A 27,954-nucleotide genomic window follows, 5' to 3' on the forward strand; every position below is an offset into this window, starting at 1 on the left:
CTTCCACTTTTGGAAAACGATAAATTAGTTTGTGGTTTTAATCAATGAACTTGCATCGTACACCTACACGTTTTTATTCTAAGCTCCTTTTTACTTATGTCTTTCGTGTGGACGTGAAATTTGAACCATGTTCTATCGAAAATGTTGTTCATGTCTTAATAATTAAATTATGCTCGAGTCGAGTTCGATAATTTATTTACAGTTCAATAATAATAAACTTGTATACTCATTTATTTGAAATCAAAGTTGGATTTAAATATCATCCCATTTTTTTATTTTTGTATTAATAAAAACACTTCTAGTAATTTCTCAAAAAAAAAAAAACTTTTGTGTTTATTTTTATGATTTAAATTTTGAAATTGATGAATATATTAATGTTTTTATTTTATTATAAACATCGATGAAATTTTAAACGTACTAACAAAATGAAAATTTAAATAAAGTATTGATGTCCATGATATATATTTTTTTAAAAATAACGTTTCGTTTTAAATTTATTCCAAATATATATCAACCTCCAAATTATTTTTAAGAATAATATTTGGAAAATAAGATAAATTTTAATAGGTAACGTTTATTTAAATTTTTTTAAAAGATAAAATAATTTACAATATGTATAATTTAGACTTGGATCTAAGACCTTTAGATAATAAAGTAGATGTGCAATCACTGTAGTAGAATAGTAAACATGTGATATTTTTGCATATGTTTTCTTTTGAAGAAACATGTCAGAATTAAAAAAAAACACATAGATGGCGCCATGTAACTAGGAAAGCGTGAGGTGGCATATGTCGTGACCTACAATTTTCCAAGCATTATTCTTGAAAATAGTTTGAGAGTTGATATATATTTTGAATAAGTTGAAAACAAAACATTATTAAAAGAAAAAAAATCTGATGTCCATGATAGTTTGGAAAAACAATGGAAATTATGAAACTTTTAAGGATTAGTTTGAGTTAATAAATATTATTTTATATCAACCTACTCATAAAAAGTTGAAAGTTGGAATTTCACTTCCATATATTGTTAAAAAAAAAATCGGTACAACAACGTGGGATGGGGGATTCGAATTCACGACCTTTTAATAGGATATAGGTATTTTTAATCCATTGAGTTAAATTCAAGTCAGCAAATCTAAACTATTGATTATATAAATTGGTTTTTTCCTTCTTTTTTTTTCTAGAATATTATTTTCTCAATGGCAATCATGAAATACGACTAGTCATATAATTATAGTGGGAAGCCCTGTTTGCGAACAAATTTTAAACCATATTTAAAAGTATATTATAAAATGTTAGTAATTAAATAAAAGTATAGCTTAGTTTCAACTATTTTTAAAATATGCGACAAATGGTGTCTAAACAAATTTTAAATATAAAATATAATATTGAGATAAAATTGAAAATTAAAAAACTATTTTAAAGACTTTTTGAAGTTGATTAACTTATTAAGCATGATTTTAAAAAGTTCAAGACCACATTTGTAATTTAAGTAAAATTTATTTCTAATTTTATATAATTGGCAACGTTATTATTTACAAAACTCACAGCAAACGTTTCGGAAAAAAAAAAAACTCACAGCAAAAAGAACACAACCCTTTTCCCTCTGGAAGGTAATTTACGTTTAAAAAGGGGAAAAAAACAGTTAAAGTAAAACAGAAACAATTTTCCCAGGCTGTGCCCGTAATCACCGTTTCTTCCTTTTCAGAAAAATCCGTCACCGTCAAATTGACCGTTACGTCCGTCAGCGTTAGGGGTACAATCACCTTGCCACGTCCAAACGATGTCTTTCAGCGCAGGCCGGACGTCGTCTTCACAGAACTTCGAATATTCCAAAGTATCGCCGGACGACTTCGAAAATTCGACGATGGCAACTTCCGGCGCTATCTCGAATACCTCCGCCGTCACAGATAGCTTTCCTTTGTGTCCCTCCGTCGGACCTTGCAGCCGTAGCTTGAAGTCTTTCACTTCTGATACCTTGAAGCTCAGTCTCTTCGCCACCGTCTCGATCTTCTCCATGATCGTCGACACCGAGCATCGAGATGTGAACATGGATCCGCTCTTCCTTTCGTTCTCGAACAAGCTCGACAGATCGAATCCGGACGACATCGACGAAATTAACTCGAACGCATTGAAGAATTTTGGCGTCGACAGTTTCGAACTCTCGGAATCGGAATCGGAGTCCTCTGTTTTCGCTGCGATGATTTCTTTCATCGTGAACGAGAGCGATCTGGAGAAGTCTTTCCGAAACCAAGGAACGCGCGTGATTGCTCCGATTGTGATTCGTCTTCCTGGATCTACAACGAGTATCTTTGAAATTAACCGCTTGGCTTCGGCGGAGAACCATGGCGGACATTCGAATTCGGCCTTGAAAACCTTCTTATACATAGTGATGATGTTCTCGTCCTGAAATGGAAGGAATCCTGCCAGTAAAACATACAAAATCACACCGCAAGACCAGATATCGGCTTTTGCCCCGTCGTAGCCCTTTCTTTTTAGTACTTCTGGTGAGACATACGCCGGAGTACCGCACTGCGTGTGGAGAAGGCCGTCGTTCCGAAGCTGTTCTGGTAGGGCGGAGAGTCCGAAGTCGGAGATCTTGAGATCTCCGTTCTCGTCCAGCAATAGATTCTCCGGCTTCAAATCACGGTGAGAGACTCCACGGCTGTGACAGTAATCGACGGCGCTGATTAACTGCTGAAAATACTTGCGAGCCACATCTTCCTTGAGTTTACCTCTGGCAACCTTGGAAAATAGCTCGCCGCCGCGAACATAATCCATGACGAAGAAGATCTTCGTCTTAGTCGCCATTACTTCCTTCAACTCAACGATGTTCGGATGGCGAACGAGATGCATCACGGAGATCTCACGCTTGATCTGTTCCATCATCCCTTCCTTCTTGACCTGGTCCTTGTTAATCACCTTGATCGCCACACTTTCGCCAGACTCCAATTCTTTACCATAATAGACCTTAGCAAAAGTCCCCTTCCCAAGTAACCTCCCAATCTCATATTTACCAAACAGAACATGCCTCTCCTCCATTATAACACAGAATCTCTAGGCCTCTAAATCTCTCACTTAATTCCTCTACACACACAACGTTTCCAGTAAAATCAATCGGAATCTAGACAAGAGATTCACTTACATTCACGGACGAATACAGCAATGGAATCCAGGAAATGACGTCGGAGATGCTGATTCCGATAATGGATTCCATCAGTGAGATAATAGATGACTTCAAGGAGGAACAAAGGCTGAAGAATGGGAGAGCAATTAAACTGTAGAAGAAAGAGACAAAAAAGAAAGAAAACAGGGAGCCGCCGTGATTCCTGATACTTTCCAGGAGCACACAGAAAGGATCCGTTACCATTGTTTTTATATGGAAGAAGAAGAAGAAGACCCAGGGGTAGAAGCGTCAAAATGGATGGAAAGCTGCTATCCGCTCCCACCACATTTTACTCACTACAGTCGCCTTAGGGACGGAACTTGCAGCCTTGGCTGCAGTGATTTCAGCAGCTAAGCCACGTGTATCCCAATGGTAGGCCCTTTTATTTTTTTTTCTTTTTCTTTTTTAGTTTTTCTAATTTTCTTTTTCTACTTCAATTGTATTGGTTACATATACTTTTTAAAAATTTTTATTCTAAATTTTTGAAACATCAATTTTTTTTAAAGACTTATTATCGTCTTTTTATTATTTAAAATTTAGTTCTAATAACTAATATTTTATTTGATTAAAAAATTAAAATATTATCAAAACTCTAACCAAACTTTTATAATCAATAATTTTCGATATTTACATGAACATAACTTAATTGATTATAATGTTAGTAACTTTTAATTGTCTTACCTTTCAAGTCCAATTTTATTTTTAAGTTATAGATTAGATTTGAATTAAGTTTTAGAAAAAAATATTTAAAATGAAAATGAAAATTATATTCAAATTCAAATAATAGATTAAAGTTTTGAAAACAAAGCAAAATATTAATTAACAAAGCTAATTTTTAAATATAAAAAAATTACAATCAAACAAACTCTAAACAAATAAACTTGATGCTTTAAAAAACTAATATATATATATATATGTATATATATATATCAATTAAAAGTATAATTGAAAATTTTAAGAGTCGTGCATTGAAATAAGAGAAGAAAACTAATAAAAAAATCCCACCAAAAGGGGAAAAAAGAAACTCGGTTGGTAAAAAGGTTTACCAAATAAAGTACGTGTCGTAATTATATTGGGCCACGCGTCCTTCCTTTATGGATTCCTACAGCAAAGGTTGCTGTGCTGGTAAATTTTGTCCAATTTTTAAGGATTTTGGTGCGGATTCAGTGAACGACGTGATGTGCAAAGTGGTGCATCGAGCTATATCGGTAATTTCATTTATTAATTTCCTTCTTTTTATCACTTTTCTGGATTGTTAATGAACTATATTAATTACATACCCTTATATAGAATTCTTTAATTTTTTTTATGAGGGTTTATTATAAGGTTTGGTTAATTTAAATAAGGTCCAGTACCTACACATTTATACGGGAGGAAAAAGACGGTTATTTAATTTTAATTCGATTCTAAATGTTAAACCCTCTCTATATATATATCTTTTTTCGGAGGAAAATATATATATCTTTATTTATTATCTCGAAGTAAAATCTTAGGAGTTAAAAATTTCAGGCATTTGAGTTCAGTCAAATCCATGTTGGAATGAAAATGACAAGTTGTGGTGGACAAAGGGAAAACAGAAATTAAGGCCTTATTTTAATGTATGTGATATGGTCTATTTATTATTAAAAGGATGAGTTCAATCATAATATTTTATTACAAGTACTAAAAAATAAATAAATAATATTTTATTACAAACTTTAAAATACTCATTAAAAAAATTAAGGTTAAAAACTTGAACCTCTCTCTCCCATATTTATAACATTATACTAATCAATAAAAAGAAAAATTAGAAATTTGTTTGATAACTATTTCACTTTTTTAGTTAACAAATGTGAGAGTAGAAATCTTTTACTTGGTACCCATCTACTAAACTATTGTTCGGATTGACGACTGTCGATTATATTTCTTTCCTTTTAATTTCTTTAACACCTTATTAACTAGCCAAATACACTTTAATTAATTTTTTATTCTCACAACTTTTGAAATATTTTGAGAAAGAAAATGAAAAGAGACAAAACACATGATCAAAGTCTTTGAATTTTTTAGTTCAACAATTGTGGGATGCGAGATCGAGAGTACCTAACTTGTCTACTTGAGCTAGATTTGAATCCATCTATTTATTTTTCAAAAAAAAAAAAAATATATATATATATATATATATATATATATATATATATATATATATATAAAAGCCCTACAAAACTAAGGTAGAATGCAAGAGGGCTAAGTAAATCTATCACTTTCATACAAATCGTTTTGAAACTATATATAATAATATAACCCATCAAATAATCTCTGCCCAGTTGGCATATTTTTCTCCTCTCCTAAGACTAATTTTTGTTTTAAATATTGTTGCTCCTAAGATATAAAAGCCATCTTTTAATTTATATTTTAGTGGAGTTTGGTTCGCTTAACCCTTGTAATTTGGCTGGAAGCAATGCTGTCTAACAACCCTTATCCAATATAAAAATATAAACACCTCTTGATGATGCCAATTTCTTTGTATTATTCCTTTTGTTCCATGCACAATCTAGTAATTTCATTCCTAATTTCATATACTTTCATTTTAATTTTTCTTCTTCTTCTTCTTTTTTTTAATACTATTTGGTAAGATATATTTTGAGATTTTTTTTTTTGCCTGGATTAACATTCATATCGGTGTTTTTATATGCCAAATATGAAATGAAGTCAGAGGTTATTGTATTCTTCAAAACTTATCTCCATTCCTCAAGTTTTCATGATCTCAATAAATTAAAATTAAAATTAAAGCAAACTAAATTAGTTGAAGATAATCATAAAAAAAAACGATTATGTTGATATAGGAATTTGAATCCGTATTTTGACGACGAAAGTTCCAATGAACACTTGCAATATATGTATATGTATGTGTGTCTATGTATATATATCTCGCTAAGTCTTCATATTTTGATATCTAAATTAACTAAAAGTTTTTTGTATCTTGTGCAAGAACTTTCTTCGTCAAAATACAATCCAAATTCCTGCATCAACAAATCATTTATCAGTGAGGTATAAAAGAAATATTTAGGATCAAATTTATAGTGGAGCCTTAATTTTGTCATTGAAGAATAATTTATACTGAGATTGAAAAATATTTTATTTTTATTTAATATATAAATATATTTTTTTTAAACACACTTTATATTTAGTAATAAATTCAAAATTAGGGTCATGTTTTAAAGGGAGAATTATTTTTTTGGAGTTTGGATAAGATTTCAAATGTATATTTAAAAGTTGACAAATAAAACACATGAAGCTAAAAACCTAGGTCTTGTTTGATAAAATGTCTTTTTTAATACTTTACTCCCTGCGCAATAAAAATGTTTAGTTTACAATTTTATTTATTAAAAAAACATAATTATAAAATTTTAATTTTATTAATATTTAAAAATAACAATATCTATCCATTATGCTAGTTATTATATTTTTCCGTTATTTGTTTCTCATTTTCAATTTTATTGAAAGCATTTGACAACTATTAATATTTATTGTTTCTCTGGTTTTTTTAGAAAAAATCTCAAAGTTGTATAGAAATTTGAAAACGGAAAAAAAAAATTATTTGGTAATTGACGTTCTTATTTCTTAATTTTCGTTTTCAATTTTGCTAAGAAATTTAAGCATTTCACAACTATTTATGTTTATTATTTCTATTTTCTAAAAACGTTTTTAAAATTATATCGAAATTTTGGAAACAACGAAAGCATGTTTCTTGTTTCTTATTTCCATTTCCAATTTGTTCCCAATTCTATTTTTCTAACCAGAAACATAAACGTTACCAATTGACCCTTAAGTTTCTTGTTTTTTTTGTTTACGTATCCAGTTTTTTTAAAGCATATAAAATTATTTTATTATTTTTTACTTATAAAATACATAATAAATATTAAAAATAATGATAACTTTAAAAAAATCTGAATATTTATTTTAAAAATTAATTTTCATATAAAATTTTTACTTTTTAAATTTAAAATTTAAGGAGTACTTTTTTCGATTGAAAAAATAAAAAAGCAAGAAATAATTATTAATTATATTTTTATTTATTGTAAAAGATGAAGCAAGCAACAGAAATATTACTGATTCAGGCTATATAGATTGAACTAAGAAATAAGAAACCGTTAAAACATTGATACTTTTTCTATAAATTCACTTACACGCATATTAACGAAAGAACTATATATATATATATATATATATATATTATTTTGAAGCGAACCATACTAAATAAAATAATTGTTGGGTCGGTAAAATAAATATAATTAATTAAATACTAAGAGGAATAGATATTATATTTAAAGTAGGAGTTAAATTGTTTTTTATATTTTAAGTTATGGGCCGTGGGCCCCACTAGTTCGCGGGCCCGGGAGGGAAGTGAAGTCCACCCACCGTAAAAAATGTCAAACTGCAACGTCGAAGTCAAGCCTTCATTACGAAACAAACGGCGGGAGCATGACAGGTGCCGACGGCGAGTATTTAACGCTCGTTTAGTCTTTGGTGTTTTGATTAATCGTCAAATCCTTACGCGTTTTCTTTGTTAAAAAGCTTCTCGATTTTTCTACACTCCGTTAAATGAGACCACTTTTATTTTATTAAAAAAATCTTGTAATTGTTAAAAAAATAATAATTTTTCAGAAAAGAGAGAATAGAAGATCCATCGAAACATTATCCCACAACCTTAAAAAATATGTGTCATGGCTATTAAGTTATACTTACGTCAAAAAAAAAAAAAAACTAATTCTCATCTTAAACACGTTCACATGGCACAAAATTTCAAATGCAGTAATTTATTAGTTTCCTTCCTAAATAGTCATATATTCAAATTCTTGCCTTGCATAGTAAAAATAAAATCCGGATGAAATTAAGAAGCCTAAATTATATATTTGAAGAAAAATAAATTACTAAATTATCCCACCAAACCTAAAAGCTCAAGCACATATGTGAAATAACCGTCCATAATAGTCCTCCAAAGTATCATAAATAGTCATTCATCCGTATTTTATTATTGAGCACATCACTTTTAGTCCAGCTGACTCTTTTCTTCTCTAGAGTATACTACCTATCTAATAGAGCTCGACCACGGGTATCAATGACCTTGTATTCAAGGATCACAACTTTTTTGTTTGACATTTGATGGTTCCATTAACACACCGCTAAGTTAGGAGCATGATCATGATTCCACTTATTAGGGACAAGAATCCTCTACATTTTTCCAATGGTATGATATTATCCCTATGTGCGTGAGTCCTTATATAGCTATTGGATTTATTGATGACACTCTCTTCATAAGACCATGCTCTAAGCCTCTAACACTATATTGATAAAATTAAATGAACATTCTACAAAATAGATCCTCGGTAATTTGATTATAAACTTTTAGAAAAAAATTGTATTAATCGATTTGAGTTGGATATTAAAATTACTCTATTTTTGACTGGTTGTCTTTATCGACACACTACTATTTTTTTTTAGAATAATCATTACAAATTCAAAACCTATAAATATTACTGATGCTTTGAGCATTTAATAGCATTATTTAAAACATTTTTTAATCCCAAAATATCAATAATATTTCAATTTTTTTAAAGTAAAACTGTTCATCGTTAATATTTTGATTTTTTTAATTTAAAACAATCTTCTCACAGTTCATATTAAAGTTTTGAGTTTTCCTATTTCAAAATTTGAGCTTGCAATTACAATAGTACTCTTTTGCATTGTCCTTTGTGGAGGGGTACAATTGAAAATAAATAAATAAATCCAATCAGGTCCCACATGGCGCGGCCATCACCCTTTTTTTTTTTTTATTATTATTATTATTATTATTATTATGTTCTTTTTATTTATTTATATGCATTGCGAGCCCCATTAACAATTTAGCACGACACGATATTATTTATTATACCTTTTTTTCTTTTTCTTTTTTCTTATTAATTTTTTTTTGGAGAGAGCAAACATTATATTACACTGAAAATAATAAGAATAATAAATAATAATTACAGTATAAAGAATTTTAAATTGATTTGTTTGCAATGATACTCTATCATACGAGATTTGATTTTGATTAGTTTTTTAGTGGAAAAAAAAACCTTATCGCGAGGAATCTCTGCCCTTCTTGCTGGAAGGCAGCTTCGGCTATTATATGATATTATTTCGAAAAATTATATTTGTTTTATTTTATTCTTTCTACTTTTAAAATATCTATTTATATTTTTTACTTAATTTTTATATCTATAAAATTATCTATTTTGATCAATATATTTTAAAAAATTGTCCTAATAATCAATATTTAAAATAATGATAGATACTTAGCATAACTCGAAGGTAATTGACATGTACTCCTCCCCTCGAGGTCGGAGGTTCAATTTCTTATATCTCCAAATTATTGTACTAAAAAAAATAATAATTGATACTTTACCTACTTAACAAGATATGGTCAAATTAACCCATCCATGCTCATTTAATGAACTAAACAAGTTTTTTTTAACTAAATATATATTATTTAGCCAACTGAAGCATAGCTGAAAGAATTAAGACACTTATATATTGGTCAAAAGGTTATAAGTTTGAATCTCGACCCAATATATTGTACTAAATAAATAAATAAATATTCTTTTAATATTTCAATTTAATTTATCAAAAGAAGACATTAAAATTTTAGAATTGTGCCAACATGAACGTAGCTCGATTAAGGTATTTTGCTCATTCACCAAAAAGGATTTCCAATCCCCCGTTCCCACCTTTGCTGTACTAAAACACAAAACAGTAGGATTATCAAGCTTTTTTCAACTCAACTACCAATTAGTGTCGTCATGTTTATGGAAATTATCATTTCGCTTAAACTCTTTTCTCCATCATATCAATTTCAATAATTAATTTAACTTGAACAGAACTCAACTGATTAATGACATATATATTATGAGTGCGTTTGATTAATGATATGAAAACATAAATTTGAAAACAAGAGAATCAATAAAAATAGAGTTCTATTCCATATTTCAGATATGTGTTTGGTAACAAAAATGAAAAGTGAATCCAAATTAACAAAAAAAGCGTGTTTGTAAATATTTGTAAGTCATTGGTTACCTACTGTTATTTAGATTAATCTAAAATATTATATATTAATTTATTAACATAAATGTTGAAAATTTTGATTCAACTAGTATTTTACAATATTATATCATTCACGATATATTATGTTTTAAATGTTTTAATTTAGAAAAATGAAATAAGTTTATATTTATCTTTCTAAATATAATTCTACATTTTAAATTAGTTTTTGAAAATAACCATATCAAGTAGATATTCACTCTATCATTTGATTCAGTAAATTTAATCAATAGAATCCGAATTTTCAATCAAACTAGCCTTAATTTTTTTTATAAGTTTATAACAAGGTCGAGTAACCAAAAATATTGCCATTTGTGGTTGTCCAAGATAACCAAGGCACGCAACCCAACGATCATCTGTCCAATGTTTTGGCACCAACACTCAAATCCTTCCATTTGTTGAATCCACGTAGCAAAACTCCAACCATTTTTTTTTTAAGAATATTTTCAATGTGGTCCCCAAAAAATGATTTACTTCCAAATATACCCTTGAAAGATTAGAAACTTTTGCAAGGCAGTCCTCAATTAACGTGGGGGCATGGTTGGTGATGGAAAATTTTGTTCTCCGATGATTTAAATCCTAAGGACATGAGTGAGGAATGTATCACTGTCTTGCCTCCATCCTTTTTGTTAGATTTATTGACTCTTGTTCATAAAGTAATCAAATTTATTAAATATTTAATAATATAACATACTAAAAGAAAAAAGAAAAGTAAGATGAAAAAGGTAATTCAAGAAGAGACCAATTTATTCAGCAAGAGTTATAGCTTACAACGTACCTATAGACTTCTATACGTTAACGGAAGTGAACAAACGATTGCAGAATTTAGGAAGTGAACAATTCTTGTATGGTTGTAAAATTTGACCATACATACTCTATTACAATTAATACTCAACTATGTAACATTAACCCAAATCACTACTACCAATTCTTGAACATAACTTAAATAGTCAGCACATATTTTCGATTAAAATATCGTAAGTTCAAATCTTCATTCTACATGTTGTACTAAAATAAAAAAAAGACCAACCACTGCCTAATTAAAAACAAATCATCAATTTTAATTAGCTAAACTGGACATACATAAAAAAAACATTATACTTTTGCTTAGAACATGAATAAATAGTCTGCCCACAATTTAAAACGGTAATGTTTTATTGGAAGGTACAATTTGCCCTGATTTTAAAATTTTTGTTTTCAAACTAATCTCTTTTTATTTTTTTCTTTTTCCTTATGAAATTGTCAGAGTAGAAAGAAAATTAAAAAAGATGTGTTAAGTTTTTTTATCTTTTTTTTTATCTAAATATTCAAACTATTTGAAGATGGTTAGGTTTTTTTTTAAGAGAAGATATATTGTGTATGAGAATATTGCTTAATTGATATATAACATATTTGACATTTTACAGGTAAACACCGAAATATTTCAAGTAAGCTATAATCTTCGTGCCGAGTTCATTTTATTTCAAACAACATTTTAAGAATATGCTAAATGAACTACATCTCATATACATTATACATACACATATCATACATATCATACACACATATCGATGATTGTAATTTTATTTTTGTTGCAAATTTTTTTTCTTTGAGAATATGATCACAAACATTTAGTTATTTAAGTCCCCTTGTGACAATCTTGTTTTTTGTTTTTTAATTTATTATTTTACTAATTATTTGTTCATTAACCAATTTCATTTTGTAGAAAAACACTTTTTGCAATCTCAATCCATTTTAAAAAACAAACCAAAAAAAAAACTACTTTTTGTAAAATCTAAAATTTCGCTGTAATTTCAAATATATGTTTTTTAATATATTAGAAAATAAAAAAATCGCCGATATATATTAACTTAAAAAGAAAAAAATCGCTCTCAGATAAATTTTTATTTGGTATTGAGTGTTCAAAACACGCATTTGCGTGGCTCCACAAAACGGCAATGCAAATGGCATTATTTGATTTGGTGTCTTTTCCCAATTAAAATACAATATATATATATATATATATATATATATATATATATATATTATAATTTTTAATATTTGGCACGCCACGTCATGGACCTGTGGTTTTGTTCTGGATGAACGTGGCATCAAATTAAAATCCCATAGGCTGGTTTTCATGTGCAAAGTTAGTGACTTGGATGTCAGCTCACACTCCTGTCACCGTCACTACCACCAGCACTACCAATAATTCTTTTTCAGTTACAACGACAACTTTACCATTGCTCTCGACCAATATTTCCATAAAACGTCGAGGTCGATATATATTTTTTAAAAAATTAAAAAATAAAAATTTAAACAAAATATTTAAATTAACAAATAATTGTTTGACCACTTCTAAATAAGTTAAATGATTAATATTAATATTATATTTATATTAGTAAAATTTTGTGATATTTTTCACATTGTTGATTTTCTTTTATAATATTACAGAAATGTTGATTTATCCTTCATGTTCATGTCGATGGATACATGAACATGTCCATCGATATTTAATATCATGCTTTCAACCATGAGCAATATAAAACATTATTAATTTTTTCGTTATAATAATGAATTATAATTTAACGATTTTATCGACATCAATTAATAACACCACAACATGAACATGTCCATCGATATTTAAATTAACAGATAATTGTTTCACCACTTCTAAATAAGTTAAATGATTAATATTAATATTATATTTATATTAGTAAAATATTTAAATTAACAAATAATTGTTTGACCACTTCTAAATAAGTTAAATGATTAATATTAATATTATTTTATATTAGTAAAATTTTGTGATATTTTTCACATTGTTGATTTTCTTTTATAATATTACAGAAATGTTGATTTATCCTTCATGTTCATGTTGATGGATACATGAACATGTCCATCGATATTTAATATCATGCTTTCAACCATGAGCAATATAAAACATTATTAATTTTTTCGTTATAATAATGAATTATAATTTAACGATTTTATCGACATCAATTAATAACACCACAACAACATAAAATAATTGATAATTTAAATAGAAATTTGTTGTATTTTTATATAAAATCACATAGCTAATAAAAATTTATAATATTTAATGAGAAGAAAATTATTAGTGGTGCAGCCAAACAAACAAAGTAAGAGTAAAATTATAAAATAATTAATCTAAATAGTTAGACACGATAAGTTGTACTAAAAAAAATAGTTAGACAGGTAAATATTTATAAGAAAAATAGTTAGGACATGTAAAAATGGTAAGAGGCAACATGATCAGAAATACAACGAAATTGATGAGTGTTTTATTTTTTATTTTTTTTCTAAGGGAATTTGCGTTATCGTAGTTCTAGTTAGAAGTTAGAACTCAACGTTAATTTCCAGAAAAAAATAAAAAATAAAAAATAAAAAACTCACTGAGGTTGTTTCGGAGTTTGGACTGCTCATAGGTGGGCTTAGGGCCCAATTGAAAAATTGACGCATTACGGGCTGACAAAAATTTTCGGCCCATGACGCTCCCGTGTTTATTTTCAGGCCCATTAATCAAACACCTAGCCCGTGCCAGGTACAGTGCCCTTCTCTCTCCGGTCCCCTTGAGAGAGAGAGCTGTGGAAAAGTGCGGGAAGAAGAACTGAGAGCTCGCAATTTGTGTTGGAAGAAGGCGAATTACTGAAGGTTGCTGAATCAGAATGGACGAAGAACAAATAGCGAATTTTGTGTCAGCGTACTTGAAGAAGAAGGGTTTCAAGGAGACAGAACAAGCTTTCCTCGAGGAGCTGCGTCACAACAAGACCAATTCCTCCTCTTCATCCTCTTCCATTGACCTCGACTTCGCCAATCACTTACTCTCCTTCACAGAGTACTCTCTTTCCCCGTTCAATTCAATTCCCTTCCCAATATTCATCTGCATTCAGTCATTATAGGGTGATTCGTACTATTTAATCATTCATATGTTGAGAAACTAAAGAGTTTAAAATGCTTTTCTGGAGCTATGGTCGTGGAGAATAGTAGGGAACTAGGAATTTTGATGGGCTCAGAGAAATGGAGCGACTGGGGTTCTTGTAGGATTACTTGATTGTGAATGTTTTTGCTTGTAGCGATTAGATTGGTACCCTAGTGAGAATGTGGATCAAATCTTGTGGTAGCATATTCTCTTTTGACATTTACTTTTCCGGAGGCCTAGGAGCTTATGAGAAACCACTTCATCTTGAAGTCATTGCAAGGAATTATTATTACGTAACAATTTTGAGAGAGAAAGCACCATTGTGAAGCATGGAATTTAGGGAGTGCTCAAATCGTTTCCCAGTATCTACTTCTTTCATTGAACATCGTTCAGTTTCTTTTCTGCCGAATTTTCCAGAGGGAAGCTTTTTATAGCGTTAGTCCACGATAGTCTCTTCTTCCCTTAAAATTCGTTAAAAAAAGAATTCCGAAAAATTTATTTGAAGGAACGATGAAATAAAAGATGGGCTTGATTCTCTTATCCACTCATACACAAGATAAGCCATATTGGGAGCGAGCTCAAATGAAGCAGTAATACTTTCACCTTCTTTATAACATTGGTTAGATTGGTGGACGAAGTACTATGAGTGGCTGTCAAAAGTGAAGAAAGGGATTTACCAGAAAATGTATTCGAAGCTTCAGAGACCCCGCCTTCTTCTTTCATTTTGGTTGATTGGACTGGCATTATGGATCAAATTGAGAACTTCAGAGATTTTCTTTGTGATCTCTCTTGGCTTTTGGGTTTGTGAGGATGTCATGGTTGCCATCCTCGTTTTTGCGTATTTCTTTAATTATTATCATATTGTATTTTATCTAACAAAAGTAGAGTTATAGAATGTGTTTTTGCTCTTTCATGTTTTTTTTTTTTTTTTTTTTTTTTTTTTTTTTTTTTTTTCAGAGCAGAGAATATTCCAGCCAAATACCTTGAAGGATATAGCAAGCTTAGGTCCTGGGCTTACAACTCACTAGATTTATACAAGGTAATTAGTTTAACTTTTTCCTCTCAATTAAGACCTATTTATCCTCTTTCTTCCTATAATGACAACGTTAATTCTTGAATTTTCAGCATGAGTTGCTTCGTGTGCTATATCCAGTGTTTATCCATTGTTTCATGGATCTTGTGGCTAAAGGACACATTCAAGAAGGTTTGCAAATTAATATCTTTCTTGATGGTCTCATGTAATGGTGGTAAATATGATCAATTTTATATTATTTTGCTTGATATCTGCCAGCTCGAACCTTTTTCAATAGATTCCGGGAAGATCATGAAATGATGCATCTGCGAGATCTACAAAAGTTGGAAGGCGTACTTTCTCCCTCTCATTTGGAGGTTTGTTGTTAACCAGTAATGGCATTCTTATGTTTCTACCATTATTTAGTGAGGACGGTATTGTTTTTGACACCATGTTGATAATATATTCCAGGAGATGGAATTCGCTCATTCTCTTAGGCAGAGCAAAGTCACCATAAAAATTTGCCAGGTAATTCCTAGGTTATTGATGAGTATGTAATAGCATGTTTGATTATCATGTGTTTGCTCTCAGATCGATCGTGAAGAGAACTGAATTAATCAACTGTATGTTCTGAAAAGTTTTATTTTCAATTATGTTGTTTAGTACTCCTATGAGATGCTACTTCAATATCTTCATAAGACCCAAACCACAGTGATACTTGGGATTATCAATGAACGCATCAATTTCCAAGGTCTGTTGCTTTTTCATACTTGCTTCACATTGTTTAATTTACTATTATTATTTAAACGCAAGCTGTAGGTGCTTTCGGACTCTGTTATAAGCCCCATCTGGTTTTTTCAGTTTTCCCTGGTCAGCCTAGCTCAATATCGGATGATGCTGAAATTGTGACACTCACTGGAGGCACCCAGGACACTGCCAATCAGATAAATCAAAAAGAAGTCCAATGGGGGGTGCGTTAGCAAAGCTACAAAGCTTACTAAGCCTACAAAGTTCTATCTTTCTGGATGATTATTATTTTGCTTGGTTGTTGCTTTCGCTTTTAGTATTTTGTTGATAAGCGGCATAAGCCTACAATCTGCAATTTTCTCTGAAAGAAGAAAAACTTATGTCAATATATAAATAACAGCAACTTTCTGTAAGTGCTGTTTATGATTTTTCTTTTCTCCCCTTTTCCTTTCTTTCTTCTGGAAGAAGTTTGAATACTTGCTGATTGGTATTCTCTTCAATTTCAGTTCCCTTTTCTTTTCTTTATAATAGATTAGGATGAGTTTAATGGTGAATTTGAGGAAGAATAGTTTAGTCAGTTGAGACCAGTGGCAAATAATTTCAACAAATATTTTTATAGTTTTCTTTTGTTGCATATACCTTATTAGTTATTGATTGTTAGATTTAAAATTATGTTGGTAATAGTTACTTGAAGATTCTTTGGAAGAACGCTTGGAGAAAGCTGCTGGTTTGCTTTCAGATTCTGAAAAGGCTGAGGGGGAAACCAAGGATGGCGATATAGATGAGAATAAGGTATTTGTGTTGATTCAATGCTTCTTATCTTTTATGGAGATACTCTCCTTTTATCTATTACTTGTTATAAATCCCCTGATGCTATTTTATAAATCTGCATTGTATTGTTTATTATTGTCCAACTTCATGATTTTCATGCCATCATTTGCTTGTTTAGAAAAGAACAACCGAGGGAGGAAAGCAAGGCGCTTCAGTTAAAAAGGTCAAGAAGGACAAGACTTCCAGTGCAACTGGGAAAACTCCAAGGGCTGAAGCTAATCCTGCATCTATGACACCACGAGTGAAGCCAGAGCTTGCTTTACCCACAATGTATTTTCTCAAATCCTGTATTATTTTATTTTTCTGTTACAGGTATAATATGTAGCTCTTAGCTAAGTGATTACTGGACTAATACAGCCTCACTGCTCCTCTTTGTATGCGTTAGTGTATGTTATCATCCAGGGGAATGATGTACCCAATATTAGCTTTTTTTTTCCAGCTTTTGTTAGATGTTATGGGAGGGATTAGTTCATGATCTGATTGTGGTTATCACATCATATAAAGGCCAGGTCAAACTAAGTTGTTGTCTTGTCTGAGATTGAAGCAGTGATAGATGTCAGAGGGAAAGATATAGGATTGGTTCTTTGATGAAGATGGGTAAACAGTAACAGTATCAATTATTCTTGCTATTGATTCATCTTGTTGGTTGCTTTCAGTTCAACAGAGGTGGAACAATCTATTCTAGAAGATTTGAGAAACCGTGTGCAGTTGAGTTCTGTTGCTCTGCCATCAGTCAGCTTTTATACCTTCATTAATACACACAATAGGTATCTATATAGTTTCCTTCCAGTTTCTGTTAACAGTTCATCGGGTCTCAATGTGCATGCAGTTGATATCATTGATTCTGATGTAGTTTAAACTGTTCATCAATATCGCATGATGGAGCTTTAGTTGCTGGTGGATTTTCAGACTCTTCTTTGAAGGTAGGTATTCTCTTTAAGTTACTTAAGATGAACTAATTAATGGTTCCTCAATTCCGACATTGGTGGGTTTCTCTGCAGGTCTGGGACATGGCAAAGCTAGGACAACAAGCTGGCAGTAGTAAGTCTATTAAATAAGTTAGGATACCATGGGATGGTTTGATTGTTTATGGCTTTTAGTTTGTAATATTTTACTGTTAATATATTTTTCTTTTGAGAAAAATTATATCTAAACCTTTTCATGCATGCTTCCAATCATGCGATCAAACAGTAGGCAGGGGCTTTGGAACACAGATTAATTTTGTTACTAAAGGCCTTTTTGTTATCCTAGAAAATTGGTGTAGATTTTTTTATTACAAACTTATGCTCAAATGTCAAGTTTGTATGCATTACTAAAGTTATCATACTGTTTAACGTATAGATATTGGTGATTGGTGTGTACTCTTTATGTAAAAGAAATATAAGTAGGGCATTTTCTGGCTGTTGATAATAAGATGAACAGAAGTTGTATAAAGTTTTATGGTGCTTCTTTTGGTGTCATATTAATTTCCCATTGATGGATTCCCCTTCCACCATCTTTCTTAATTCTTGAAGAACTTCTTATATCCTATTTCTGGATAATTGATCATCTTCTCCGTGTACCAATTTTGAATCAATTATTTACCATTCTCCTTTCCCAAATTTCATCCATCAGTTGGAAAAGCTTGCTTTCTCTTGGTGCCATATTTTTCATCATTAGTTTTTTTTTTCCTTCCTGTTGCTCAGATACTGTGGAAGGGAATTTGACCTTTACCATCACCTCTTCAGCTGTTTTGCAGGATGAAAATGACATGTCTACTAGTGATCAAATGACAGGCAATACAAGTGGGAAGAGATCTTATACATTATTTCAAGGTCATTCTGGGCCTGTTCACTCTGCCACTTTCAGTCCTGCTGGGGATTTTGTTCTTTCCTCCTCTGCAGACACGACTAGTATGATCATAATGGCACTTCTGTTTCTTTTTTGCTTGGTTATTGTTTGCTTTCTTGAGGTTATCAATTAACCTGTTGCCCTGTTACAGTTCGATTATGGAGCACAAAACTAAATGCCAATCTTGTTTGCTACAAAGGTCACAATTACCCTGTATGGGATGTTCAGGTAAATATTTTATCAATTTTCTGGTGCTCTTTCACTATCTAGTTGCCACTACATTTGGTCTTTACTCTTAACTTGATTTTGCAACATTTTTGGTGCCATCATATCGGAGACGCTGTTTATGATCCTACTAAAACGAAACTATGATTGGTGCCATCATATCTGTTTGTTGATGATCTGCAACATAGTAACTATTTCTTAAGAGAGAGAAAAAGAAACTAAAACGAAAGAAATGAAACCAAGCCATTCGTAAAAGAAGTGAAATCATGAGTATTGGATAAGGAATCTGAGTATCTGACTAGTGAGCGGTCCATGCAGATTTCCTCAAAAAAAAAAAAAAAAGGCCCATGCTGGAAATGAAGCCCCCCGGCAAAAAAAGAAATAATACGTGAAGGAAAAGGAAGAACATTCTCTGGAAACTATGTTAATTGAAGCTTATACAGTAAGAGTACGAAGCTGAATTCTACTTCAAGTGTTCTTGAGTTTGAGCTTGTGTTCTAAAACAACGCTTATTTCTCTTTTAACACATACCCCACAACTTTCTGATGATACTTGGTTTCTAACAACTTTTTTTTCTCTCCCTAAAGATATACCCCATAACTCTTCAAGGAAAAGAAAAAAGGGACATGGTCTATGGCACATCATTTCTCTGAAATACTAAGACACGGACAGAGCATGGACTTGCTTAATAAAATATACATTTGTTAAATATATTGGTTCAAGAGAGACTGAGAGAATCGTTTACTATAGGGATGAACACTGAATCTAAGATCATTTTTATCTTGTTTCTTTTTCCTTCACAAGTTGTTCCTTTAATTCTAATGTCATTACTTGCTTCTTTTTTTTTTTTTTGTGTTTTCAAATTTATAGTTTGTTAATTCTTTATAGGTAGAGAGGTAGCTCACTTAGTTTGAATGGGACTTCTCTGTTAATACTTCATTTTAATCTGCATGTGGTATTTGGATTTTTCTCTTTTCTTTATGACTTCAAGATATATTGTGCAATGTTAAAGACTTCTTCGTTACACTTGATTCCCTGGTGCAGTTTAGTCCGGTTGGACATTATTTTGCTAGTTGCTCACATGATAGAACTGCGAGGATCTGGTCCATGGACAGAATTCAACCTTTAAGGATCATGGCAGGGCATCTATCTGATGTGGATGTGAGCAGTTCATTCTCTATTCTTTCTCAGATATTTTATTGCTAACTTATAAGTTGGAACGGTTGTAATGTAGGCCCTTCGCATGCAGCATTCAGATATCCCTAAAACAGATCTATTGTAATAAGTATAATTTTCAAGCAGATAGTTGTGCCATTTTTCTTCCTGCTTGGGTTGTCTTTCTCCCCTAAAATTTGAATCATTTTCCTTTGTCATTCCCTCTCCCTGCATGCAGTCGTTTTTTCCTATTTGTTACTAGTCTTCTGGCAGTATCTTTCCCTCCCCCTTTAATGATGGAAGTTAGGACACTAATTTTCATAGTTTAAAACCTTGTCTTTAAGAACAACATTTAAGCTTTTGCTTGATGATATTTTTGTTGCATGATCCTAGTGATCCATAACAAGTCTCACACTATCTTCAGTGCGTTCAATGGCATGCCAACTGCAACTACATCGCAACAGGCTCAAGTGACAAAACAGTTAGATTGTGGGATGTCCAGAGTGGGGAATGTGTCCGAATTTTCATTGGTCACAGGAGTATGATTCTGTCGTTGGCAATGTCACCTGATGGTCGGTTCATGGCATCTGGTGATGAAGATGGTACGATTATGATGTGGGACCTGTCCACTGGGCGCTGTGTTACACCATTGATTGGACACACATCATGCGTTTGGACCCTTGCTTTCAGGTGGATAAAAAGAAAAATTCCCCCCACCCCACATTCCTGCTTGTATTCAAGTTTAGATGTTGACATTGATGTTTACCATTTCAGTTGCGAGGGCTCCCTCCTTGCCTCGGGCTCTGCGGATTGCACGGTAAAATTATGGGACGTAACTTCAAGCACAAAGGCACCAAGAACGGATGAAAAGTGAGTTCTCCCTAAAAATTTTCAAAATGTTTCTGTTAAATTCTGACGTATGCAAAATATAAATGTTTCTGTTCTCTTTATCAGCAAAAGTGGTACTGCCAATAGACTTAGATCCCTGAAAACTCTACCGACCAAGTCGACTCCGGTCTACAGTTTACGGGTAACATAGTTTACTTTTAACCTTATTTCTTCCTGTAACAGTTTTCTGACCAACCTAACGATTTCATATTCTTTTTGGATTAGTTCTCTCGGAGGAATCTTTTATTTGCAGCAGGGGCTCTCTCCAAAAGCGCATCAACTGCTTGACCCTATCCAATCTTTTGTAGTCTTCTTTAATTACAGTGTCCTGATAAAATACTCTTTATAATATTAATTTTTATTGGCTATTTAATGGTCTGTATTATTTCCAGCCTAACTTTTTTGTGCAAAAGGAAATCTTGATGTTTATCTTATCCATGCAGAATCATTCTGCTCATTTGAAATTCTGAAGTGAAATATGACACGCGGGCTCACCTCACCTCACCTGAAATGATTGTATTGTAAAAGAGAATAAAGATGAGAAATTTTTTGAGATTAGACAAAGTGTAAGAGGATATGGACTGTCTGTTGTATTGGGTATGTGAAAGTAAAATAGACAGTGTTTCAAAAAAAGATGACACAAAAAAAAAGTACAGATAAAAAAGTGACAAACTTTCACTGTTGCTCAGGACAGTGGACAGGCTGATAGAGTAGTACAATCATACCTCAATTGAGGCATATTTTTTACTTCTGCCATTTCAGTTTGAGATTGTACTATTTCTCCTGGTCTTATTTTGCATTTTGCAATTCAAAGGATGGGAAGCTCATCAAGAACAGTAGATTCTGACTTGTTAGAGGCAAACTATGAAATGATTCTCATGTTAACTGTTTATCAGGGCAGGAAATGGCAGTGTGAATTTAAGTACCAAAGCTCAGAAGTAAAAAGTATAAAGCTGGTGTCCTTTTCCTCCACTTATTCAAAGCATTAACAAGCAGAGGCCTGGGCCCTGTTATGGAGCTGAGTAGCTTACTTTGCCCCATCTGATAATTTGCAGCTTTTCACTCTTTCTTTCACAGTTCTAGGATGTTCTACTGCTGCTTATGTCATTTTTCATTCATTTATCATATGTTTACACAACTTGATCTCTTATTTGGAGCTTTAAACTTTTCTCCAATGGCTTGTTTGTTTGTACAGCTGCAGGTGTCTCATTTGTGGTTCCTACGAACCGATGAGATTACAGGTTATACTACCGTCTTCTCGGTTCTCAGTTCCCAGTTCCTCTTCTTGGCGGGCTGCAGCGCACACCCTTTCTCTGCAAGTGATTCAACCAATATTCAGTCAGTTTTGCAGATGTGTAAAACTCCATTTTTGTGAAGGAAGTTTTATGTACTCCATGAATAACCAACCAAACTTCCATTATTTTACCTATTTATGCTCTCTATATCTCAAAATAAACAACTTTAAAGGTGAGAAGTACAAGAACGCATGTTCAAAGCAACTTTTTTCAATTAAAGACTAAACTGTAATTGTTATCAACATGCAATTTTGCAATTCTCACAACAAGTGGTAAATCTTTTCCTACCTGAAGCCAACCTTTGTAAAATGAATGTCAACCGAGCGCCCTGAATTAGAAGATTAGATATCGATTCGTCCAAGCTTCAGAGGTTCTGTTCATAAATTGTATCCGTTGTATATATGATTCAACTGGTCGATGCAATTTCTTGTCTCCTTTACTTTCGGTCTCCTTGACATAGGGAAGGGTTTAGGCCGAGTTTCGTCCATTGCTCTGTGATGATAATTTTTATTGTCCTTGCTAATATAGTATGTAACTCTGAATCAACAAAAATAAATAAAATCATAGATATGAACAATAGTTAAGATCATATTATACTCAAAAGTTTTTTAGGTAGCTAGCTAGATTTACTATATTTTTGACCATGTACAGATTTTTCACATTCTTATAGGATACACAATTATATATTATATATACCCGAAGAAACGACACAGATTAATCGTTCGATTAAGTTCTTTGAAAATTTCCAATTCACCATTTTGGTCACAAACATAAACAAGAATGCAAAAAATCATCCACCACTGAACCAGCTAATTTCACACAATATCTTCTATCATTTATCTTCCTTAAGATGAAAGATTAAGAAATAACATTATTAAAAATCTCAATAGCTTAATATATGTTTAATCCTCAATCCATTATGGATTATTATTACGTAATATCAGAATATAATTCCCACCTTACCACATTACAGGTTTAAAGATTTTTGTTCCATAGATTAGAACAAACTACGCCACAGATTTCTCTAGAAGTATTAATTTTCCTCACAAAATTAACTTATAAAGAAGTTCATTGGAATTATTTAAACCATATAAAGGCAATCAAGAAGTACTATAAGAGTAAATATAAAAACATCATGAAATTGGTCTCACCAATAATCAAATATTGTAACAAACGAACTTTATTCGATATGAATAAGAAAACTATTGTCTTTCATATTTATTGAAACTCGAAAAGAGAAAAAAAGAACCCTATTTAATTCCGTTGACAGAATGGCTTATAGTGTACCCAAGCAAGTCGAAGCTCTGAAATGGTAACTAAAGGCCTGATTCATAACGTTTCTATATTCTTGTTTCTTGTTTTTTATTTTTGATTTCCAGTTTTTTAGAAACATAATCTTTTGGTGTAAGTTGTGTTTTTATTTCTCGTTTATGAAATGTTTTCAAAATTGTGTAAAAATTTTAGAAACAAAATTAAATTTCTTATTTCCGTTTCTATTTTTTTCAAACATAACTAAAAATATTATTCTATTATTGTTGACTTATAAACTGCATAATAAATATTAAAAAAATAAATAACATAAAAGAAATTTAAATATTTAATTAAAAAATGATTTAATATTTAATTAATAAATATTAAAAAATAAATAACATAAAAATATTTAATATTATTCTAAACCCCAAACTTTTACCTTTTAAATTTAAAATTAATAAGCATGATTACGAAACATGTTTCTGTTTTTTTTCTCAATAAAAATAAAAAAATAAAAAAACAACTAACAAATAATAACAAAAGATAAAACTAAGAAACGAGAACGTTACCAGATAGACTCTAAATATACTCTATACCACAAACGAATAGCCTCTCGTAGCTACACCAATATATCATGCTTCCAAAGTGATATCCCAAATTTAATCGCTAATGTAACCAATAATATAAGATAACACGTGGCCATTTCAGCTCGACATGTCGGCAAGTCGATCAACATCGAAGTGGCAATTTTTTTCAAATAACCGATGTGAAGTAATAATAATAGAAATTAACCAGTGATCAACCAATCAAACATTTATAAACAGTATAAACAAAGAAATTGGTGGACATACATCAAGAGCCAATATCTAAAACTTATATATATTGATCCTTGGGCATGCATTAAATCCAGTTAAAAGTATAATACCAAGTCAATAATGAGTTAATGAGGCAATAATTGAATTTCAAAATTAAGAAAATGAAAAAATAAATAAATAGGACATGAACTTGAAAAGAAAAATTAAGTAAAAAATTACCAATTTTCTAGTTGAAAAATCCTGCCAATGAAACAGCCTGTGCTCTCTTTCTTGATCCTCCGCCATTAACATCTGCTCTACATCTCACAAAGAAGAAGAAGAAAGAAGGCAAATTTATCTGTCAAATCTGAACCCAATAATTCACTCAATTAATAATAATGGTATTAATAAAATACAATTTTAAAAATACCCATCTAATAATATCAAGAGAAAAAAGCCAAAAAATAAAAATAAAAAAATCCAGAGAATCCCAATGAGCAAAAGACCTGGATTTAGGTAATTACCTCACTTTGTGAACAAAACCAATTCAAAGAAAGTTAAATAATTATAAAAACTAAAAATTAGATTTACAACCCAAGATGTGAAACCCCATCTCTCCATTCTCCCATGAACCAAAAAAAAAAAAAAATTGAAGTAGAAAAAAAAGAAAATAAAAAAATACCCATTTAGAGAGAAGCTGTGGAAGAGGAAATTGAATAATTTGGAGAGGAGTGAAATTAAATTAAATGAAAAAAAAGCATAAAAATGTGAAAAAAAATGAAGAAGAAGAAGAAGGAATTTGGCGGTGGAAACTGACAGAAAGAGAAGTGAGCACGCAAGAGCAATGGCATATTATCATACCAAAAGCCTCTGTGTGCTCACTCTCTTCTGTCAACTTCTAATTTTCCCCAACGCCATCGCCATTCAACAAACAAACAACAACCAACAACCGAAATAAAAGACTTCACTTTTATTGAGGGAAATGAAAAAAAAAAAAAGGGATTTTGGCAAAATGGGTCAAATCAAATCAGAAAAATCTGGAAACCCATATAAGGAAAAATGCCAAAAATGCAAAAATTCTCATGAATTCCACATACCCTTTTAATTAGGGTTTAGGGTAAAGAAATAAAGAGAGAAAGACCGAAGTCTCTTTTTTTCTTTTTTCTTTTTTTCTTTCTCTCTCTCTCTGTCTTCATTAATCAGCTGCCGTGCCTTCTGTCTTTTCTCTCTCTACGAGTTCGTGGCAGAGAGAGAAAAAAAAAAGAAAAAAGAGAGAGAAAATTGTTGTGAGCAGCAGATAGAACAGTGGGTGATGGTCATTGAAATAGGGGAAGGAACAGAAAGAGAAGAATTAGAATAGAGAAGAACCCAAAAAAGGAAAGCTTTTTTTCTTCAATTTTTTAATTTTATATTTTTTGAGATATGGAGGGAAAAAGTACAGTGAAGGGAAGGGCAGAAAAGGGAAAAAAGAAATTAAAAGCAAAGGGAGATCAAGAAGAAGAAGAAGAAGAAGAAGAAGATAGGGGTAATTTTGGCCATCTTATCAATCAAACTGTGTTTTTGATGTGTTTCTGAGAAGACAGACACTTCATTCCCATATGCTGCTTCTTCAAACCCCTTAAATCAGTGCACACAAAGAGAGAAGAGAGAGAAACTATTTCCAGCTGACGATTTTACACCGTTGGATATAGGATATAGGAGAGAAAATAAAAGATGGTGTTTTCCAACGACACTTGTTGGAAAAACGCCTCTCTTATCTTTTCTTTTTCATGCCATATGATACTCTCTTCTCTCTGTCAAAAATTAAATGGTAGGCACAATGATAAAAATCTCTGTTAGAATATCATTATATATTTTATTAGTGAAAGATATAGTTAAGTTATGTCTTATCAAAAGATTATCGTGAGTTTGAATCTCTATTCTTACATATTGTTGTATTAAGAAAAAATAGAGACGTTGTACGAAATAAATCTCTAATCTCTCAAGGAAAATATAACCACCACTATTAAATATTTGTCAAATTAAATAAGATAAAAGAAATGTAAAAATAGAATTCTTAAAAAAAAAATGAGCTGTCAATATTTCAACAGTGTCAATATAGAAATATTCAACATCCAATAGAAAAGTACTTTTTACTTTGTAACGTGGCCCAAAGAAATTAAATGATTAGACATACATATATGTTGGACCTAAAGTTCCATATATCAACCTTTTTAAGGTTAATAAAAAGAAAACTAGTCAACCTTTAATTATTTAAAGCATCTATTTCTAGTTAAAGCGAATATAGTTCAACAGTAATTAACATATAACTTCAACTAATATATTGTGAGTTCGATATCCCAATCATATATGTTGTAGATCGTAAGTTCGAATCTCCAGATGCTAAAGAGAGTTAAAAAAAAAATAAATTGATTGTTATAAATTTGTAAATATTTTGTGACAGATACCTTAAATAATTTTTTTTTTTTTTTTTTTGTCGAGAGGAGTATTGTGTGGAGAGTAGTTTGAGGGTGGCACGTGGTTGGGAGGTGGGTGGGAGACGGGGTGAATGTGGACCGTAGATGGGAGGGGGGAATCCCTGCCGTTGGATATGGAAGGGAAGGGTGTCCCCTGGAGAGCTTTTATGTCTTCTGGGAAATTGGGCTTGATGGGACTGCGTCAAGAGGGGGAGACAGTTTCTTTTTCATTTTTTTTTCGTCTTTTTGGGTTTTTTTTTTAATAAATTCTATATTTTTTTTCCTTGTTATAATGTATATATTTTTATCCTTTGTTTTGGTTGTATTTATTTTTGTTGGTAGCTTTGTGTGTGTGGATGGAATGGGTTGCTCAAATTTCATTTTCCTGACAACAAATTGTGATGCTCATTTCCTCCCACGATATGTAAGGATAGAGAAAGAGGGAGAGAGGACGTGAGAGGTAAGGAGAGAGAGATCGAGGGATGGAGGGAGAGAGGGTGTGAGATAGAAATGTTCATTTTTCCTACCAAAATTGAGTCGTAGGAACCTGCCTAAACGTGGTGGGGATGAGGAAAGTTTTTTTTTTTCCAGGGAACAAAGACTTAGTTCCTCATTTGTCCACCCGTCTTACTTTATATATACACACACGTACACAGTTAAAAATTCTTATTATTCTCTCCCTATATATACATACACAATATACGGAAAATGTCGTATTCTTCTCTATCCATCCAACACATAGAGGATTGGACTGTGTAAATAAAAACTTGTCATTGAAAATTAAGCAATTAAGTAAAATTTTCTTAGAAAAGAATATTTAATTAAAAAATTATTTTAAAAGTAAAAGAATAAATGTAGAAAAAATCTTTGCGGAGAGTCTGGTCCCGTAAATTCTCTGTGGAGAATCTCCACTCCGATCCCTGTAAAAAATTTTACGTGAATGATGAATGAAGTGGGGATGAAGACGAAAACAGAGACGGAAGAAGCCTTCTCCATCCTCACCCTGCCCCATGAACATCTCTAGCTAGTGTGAGATGCAAGGGAAGAGAGAGATGGAAGGATGGATAGAGAGATGTGAGGAGATTAAGAATAGTGGGGGAATGGGGACCAATCTTTTGTTTTGGTAAGGTTAAAAGCATGGCCACTTTTTACTTTTTTTTCTTTCTTTTTTTATGAATAAAGAAAATAAAGAAAAGAGAGAGAGGAGTTGAATATGTTTGGTGATTGCCTTTGGCTATATGCCTGAAACCTCTCTCCCACCTTCTCT

General features: G+C 31.5%; 2 protein-coding genes and 1 long non-coding RNA gene across 4 annotated transcripts; 1 reads left to right on the plus strand and 2 right to left on the minus strand.

The window, feature by feature from the left end:
• Positions 1-1,479: 1,479 nt before the first annotated feature.
• Positions 1,480-3,371, minus strand: LOC111011090 (CBL-interacting serine/threonine-protein kinase 5). Its single transcript, XM_022284716.2, has one exon. The coding sequence runs from the start codon at positions 3,039-3,041 to the stop codon at positions 1,704-1,706; it is 1,338 nt and encodes a 445-aa protein (XP_022140408.1). The 5' UTR covers positions 3,042-3,371; the 3' UTR covers positions 1,480-1,703.
• A 10,457-nt stretch (positions 3,372-13,828) lies between these two features.
• TAF5 (TBP-associated factor 5) lies at positions 13,829-21,318 on the plus strand. Of its 2 annotated transcripts, XM_088119728.1 has the most exons (19): positions 13,829-14,119; positions 15,161-15,242; positions 15,329-15,407; positions 15,495-15,592; positions 15,687-15,743; positions 15,879-15,966; positions 16,077-16,186; positions 16,647-16,754; positions 16,912-17,063; positions 17,450-17,560; positions 17,647-17,716; positions 17,795-17,834; positions 18,521-18,685; positions 18,775-18,851; positions 19,893-20,009; positions 20,428-20,693; positions 20,778-20,873; positions 20,958-21,033; positions 21,117-21,318. In XM_088119728.1, the coding sequence occupies exons 1-19, from the start codon at positions 13,950-13,952 to the stop codon at positions 21,177-21,179; spliced, it is 2,025 nt and encodes a 674-aa protein (XP_087975854.1). In that variant the 5' UTR covers positions 13,829-13,949; the 3' UTR covers positions 21,180-21,318. The 2 variants fall into 2 exon arrangements, with proteins under 2 accessions (XP_087975854.1, XP_087975855.1); XM_088119729.1 differs by lacking the exon at positions 13,829-14,119 and having other exon boundaries at positions 15,195-15,242; positions 15,514-15,592.
• A 512-nt stretch (positions 21,319-21,830) lies between these two features.
• Positions 21,831-25,315, minus strand: LOC111006068 (uncharacterized). The gene is made up of 3 exons (XR_002600815.2): positions 24,472-25,315; positions 22,475-22,723; positions 21,831-22,204 (listed from the first exon to the last, which is right to left on the minus strand). It is a non-coding gene; the product is annotated as an uncharacterized LOC111006068 (long non-coding RNA).
• Between the last annotated feature and the right edge of the window lie 2,639 nt (positions 25,316-27,954).

Source organism: Momordica charantia (assembly GCF_013281855.1).
Source record: "Momordica charantia cultivar OHB3-1 chromosome 11 unlocalized genomic scaffold, Mcharantia_2.0 BLBB01000011.1, whole genome shotgun sequence".
In the NCBI taxonomy this organism is placed as follows: domain Eukaryota; kingdom Viridiplantae; phylum Streptophyta; class Magnoliopsida; order Cucurbitales; family Cucurbitaceae; genus Momordica; species Momordica charantia.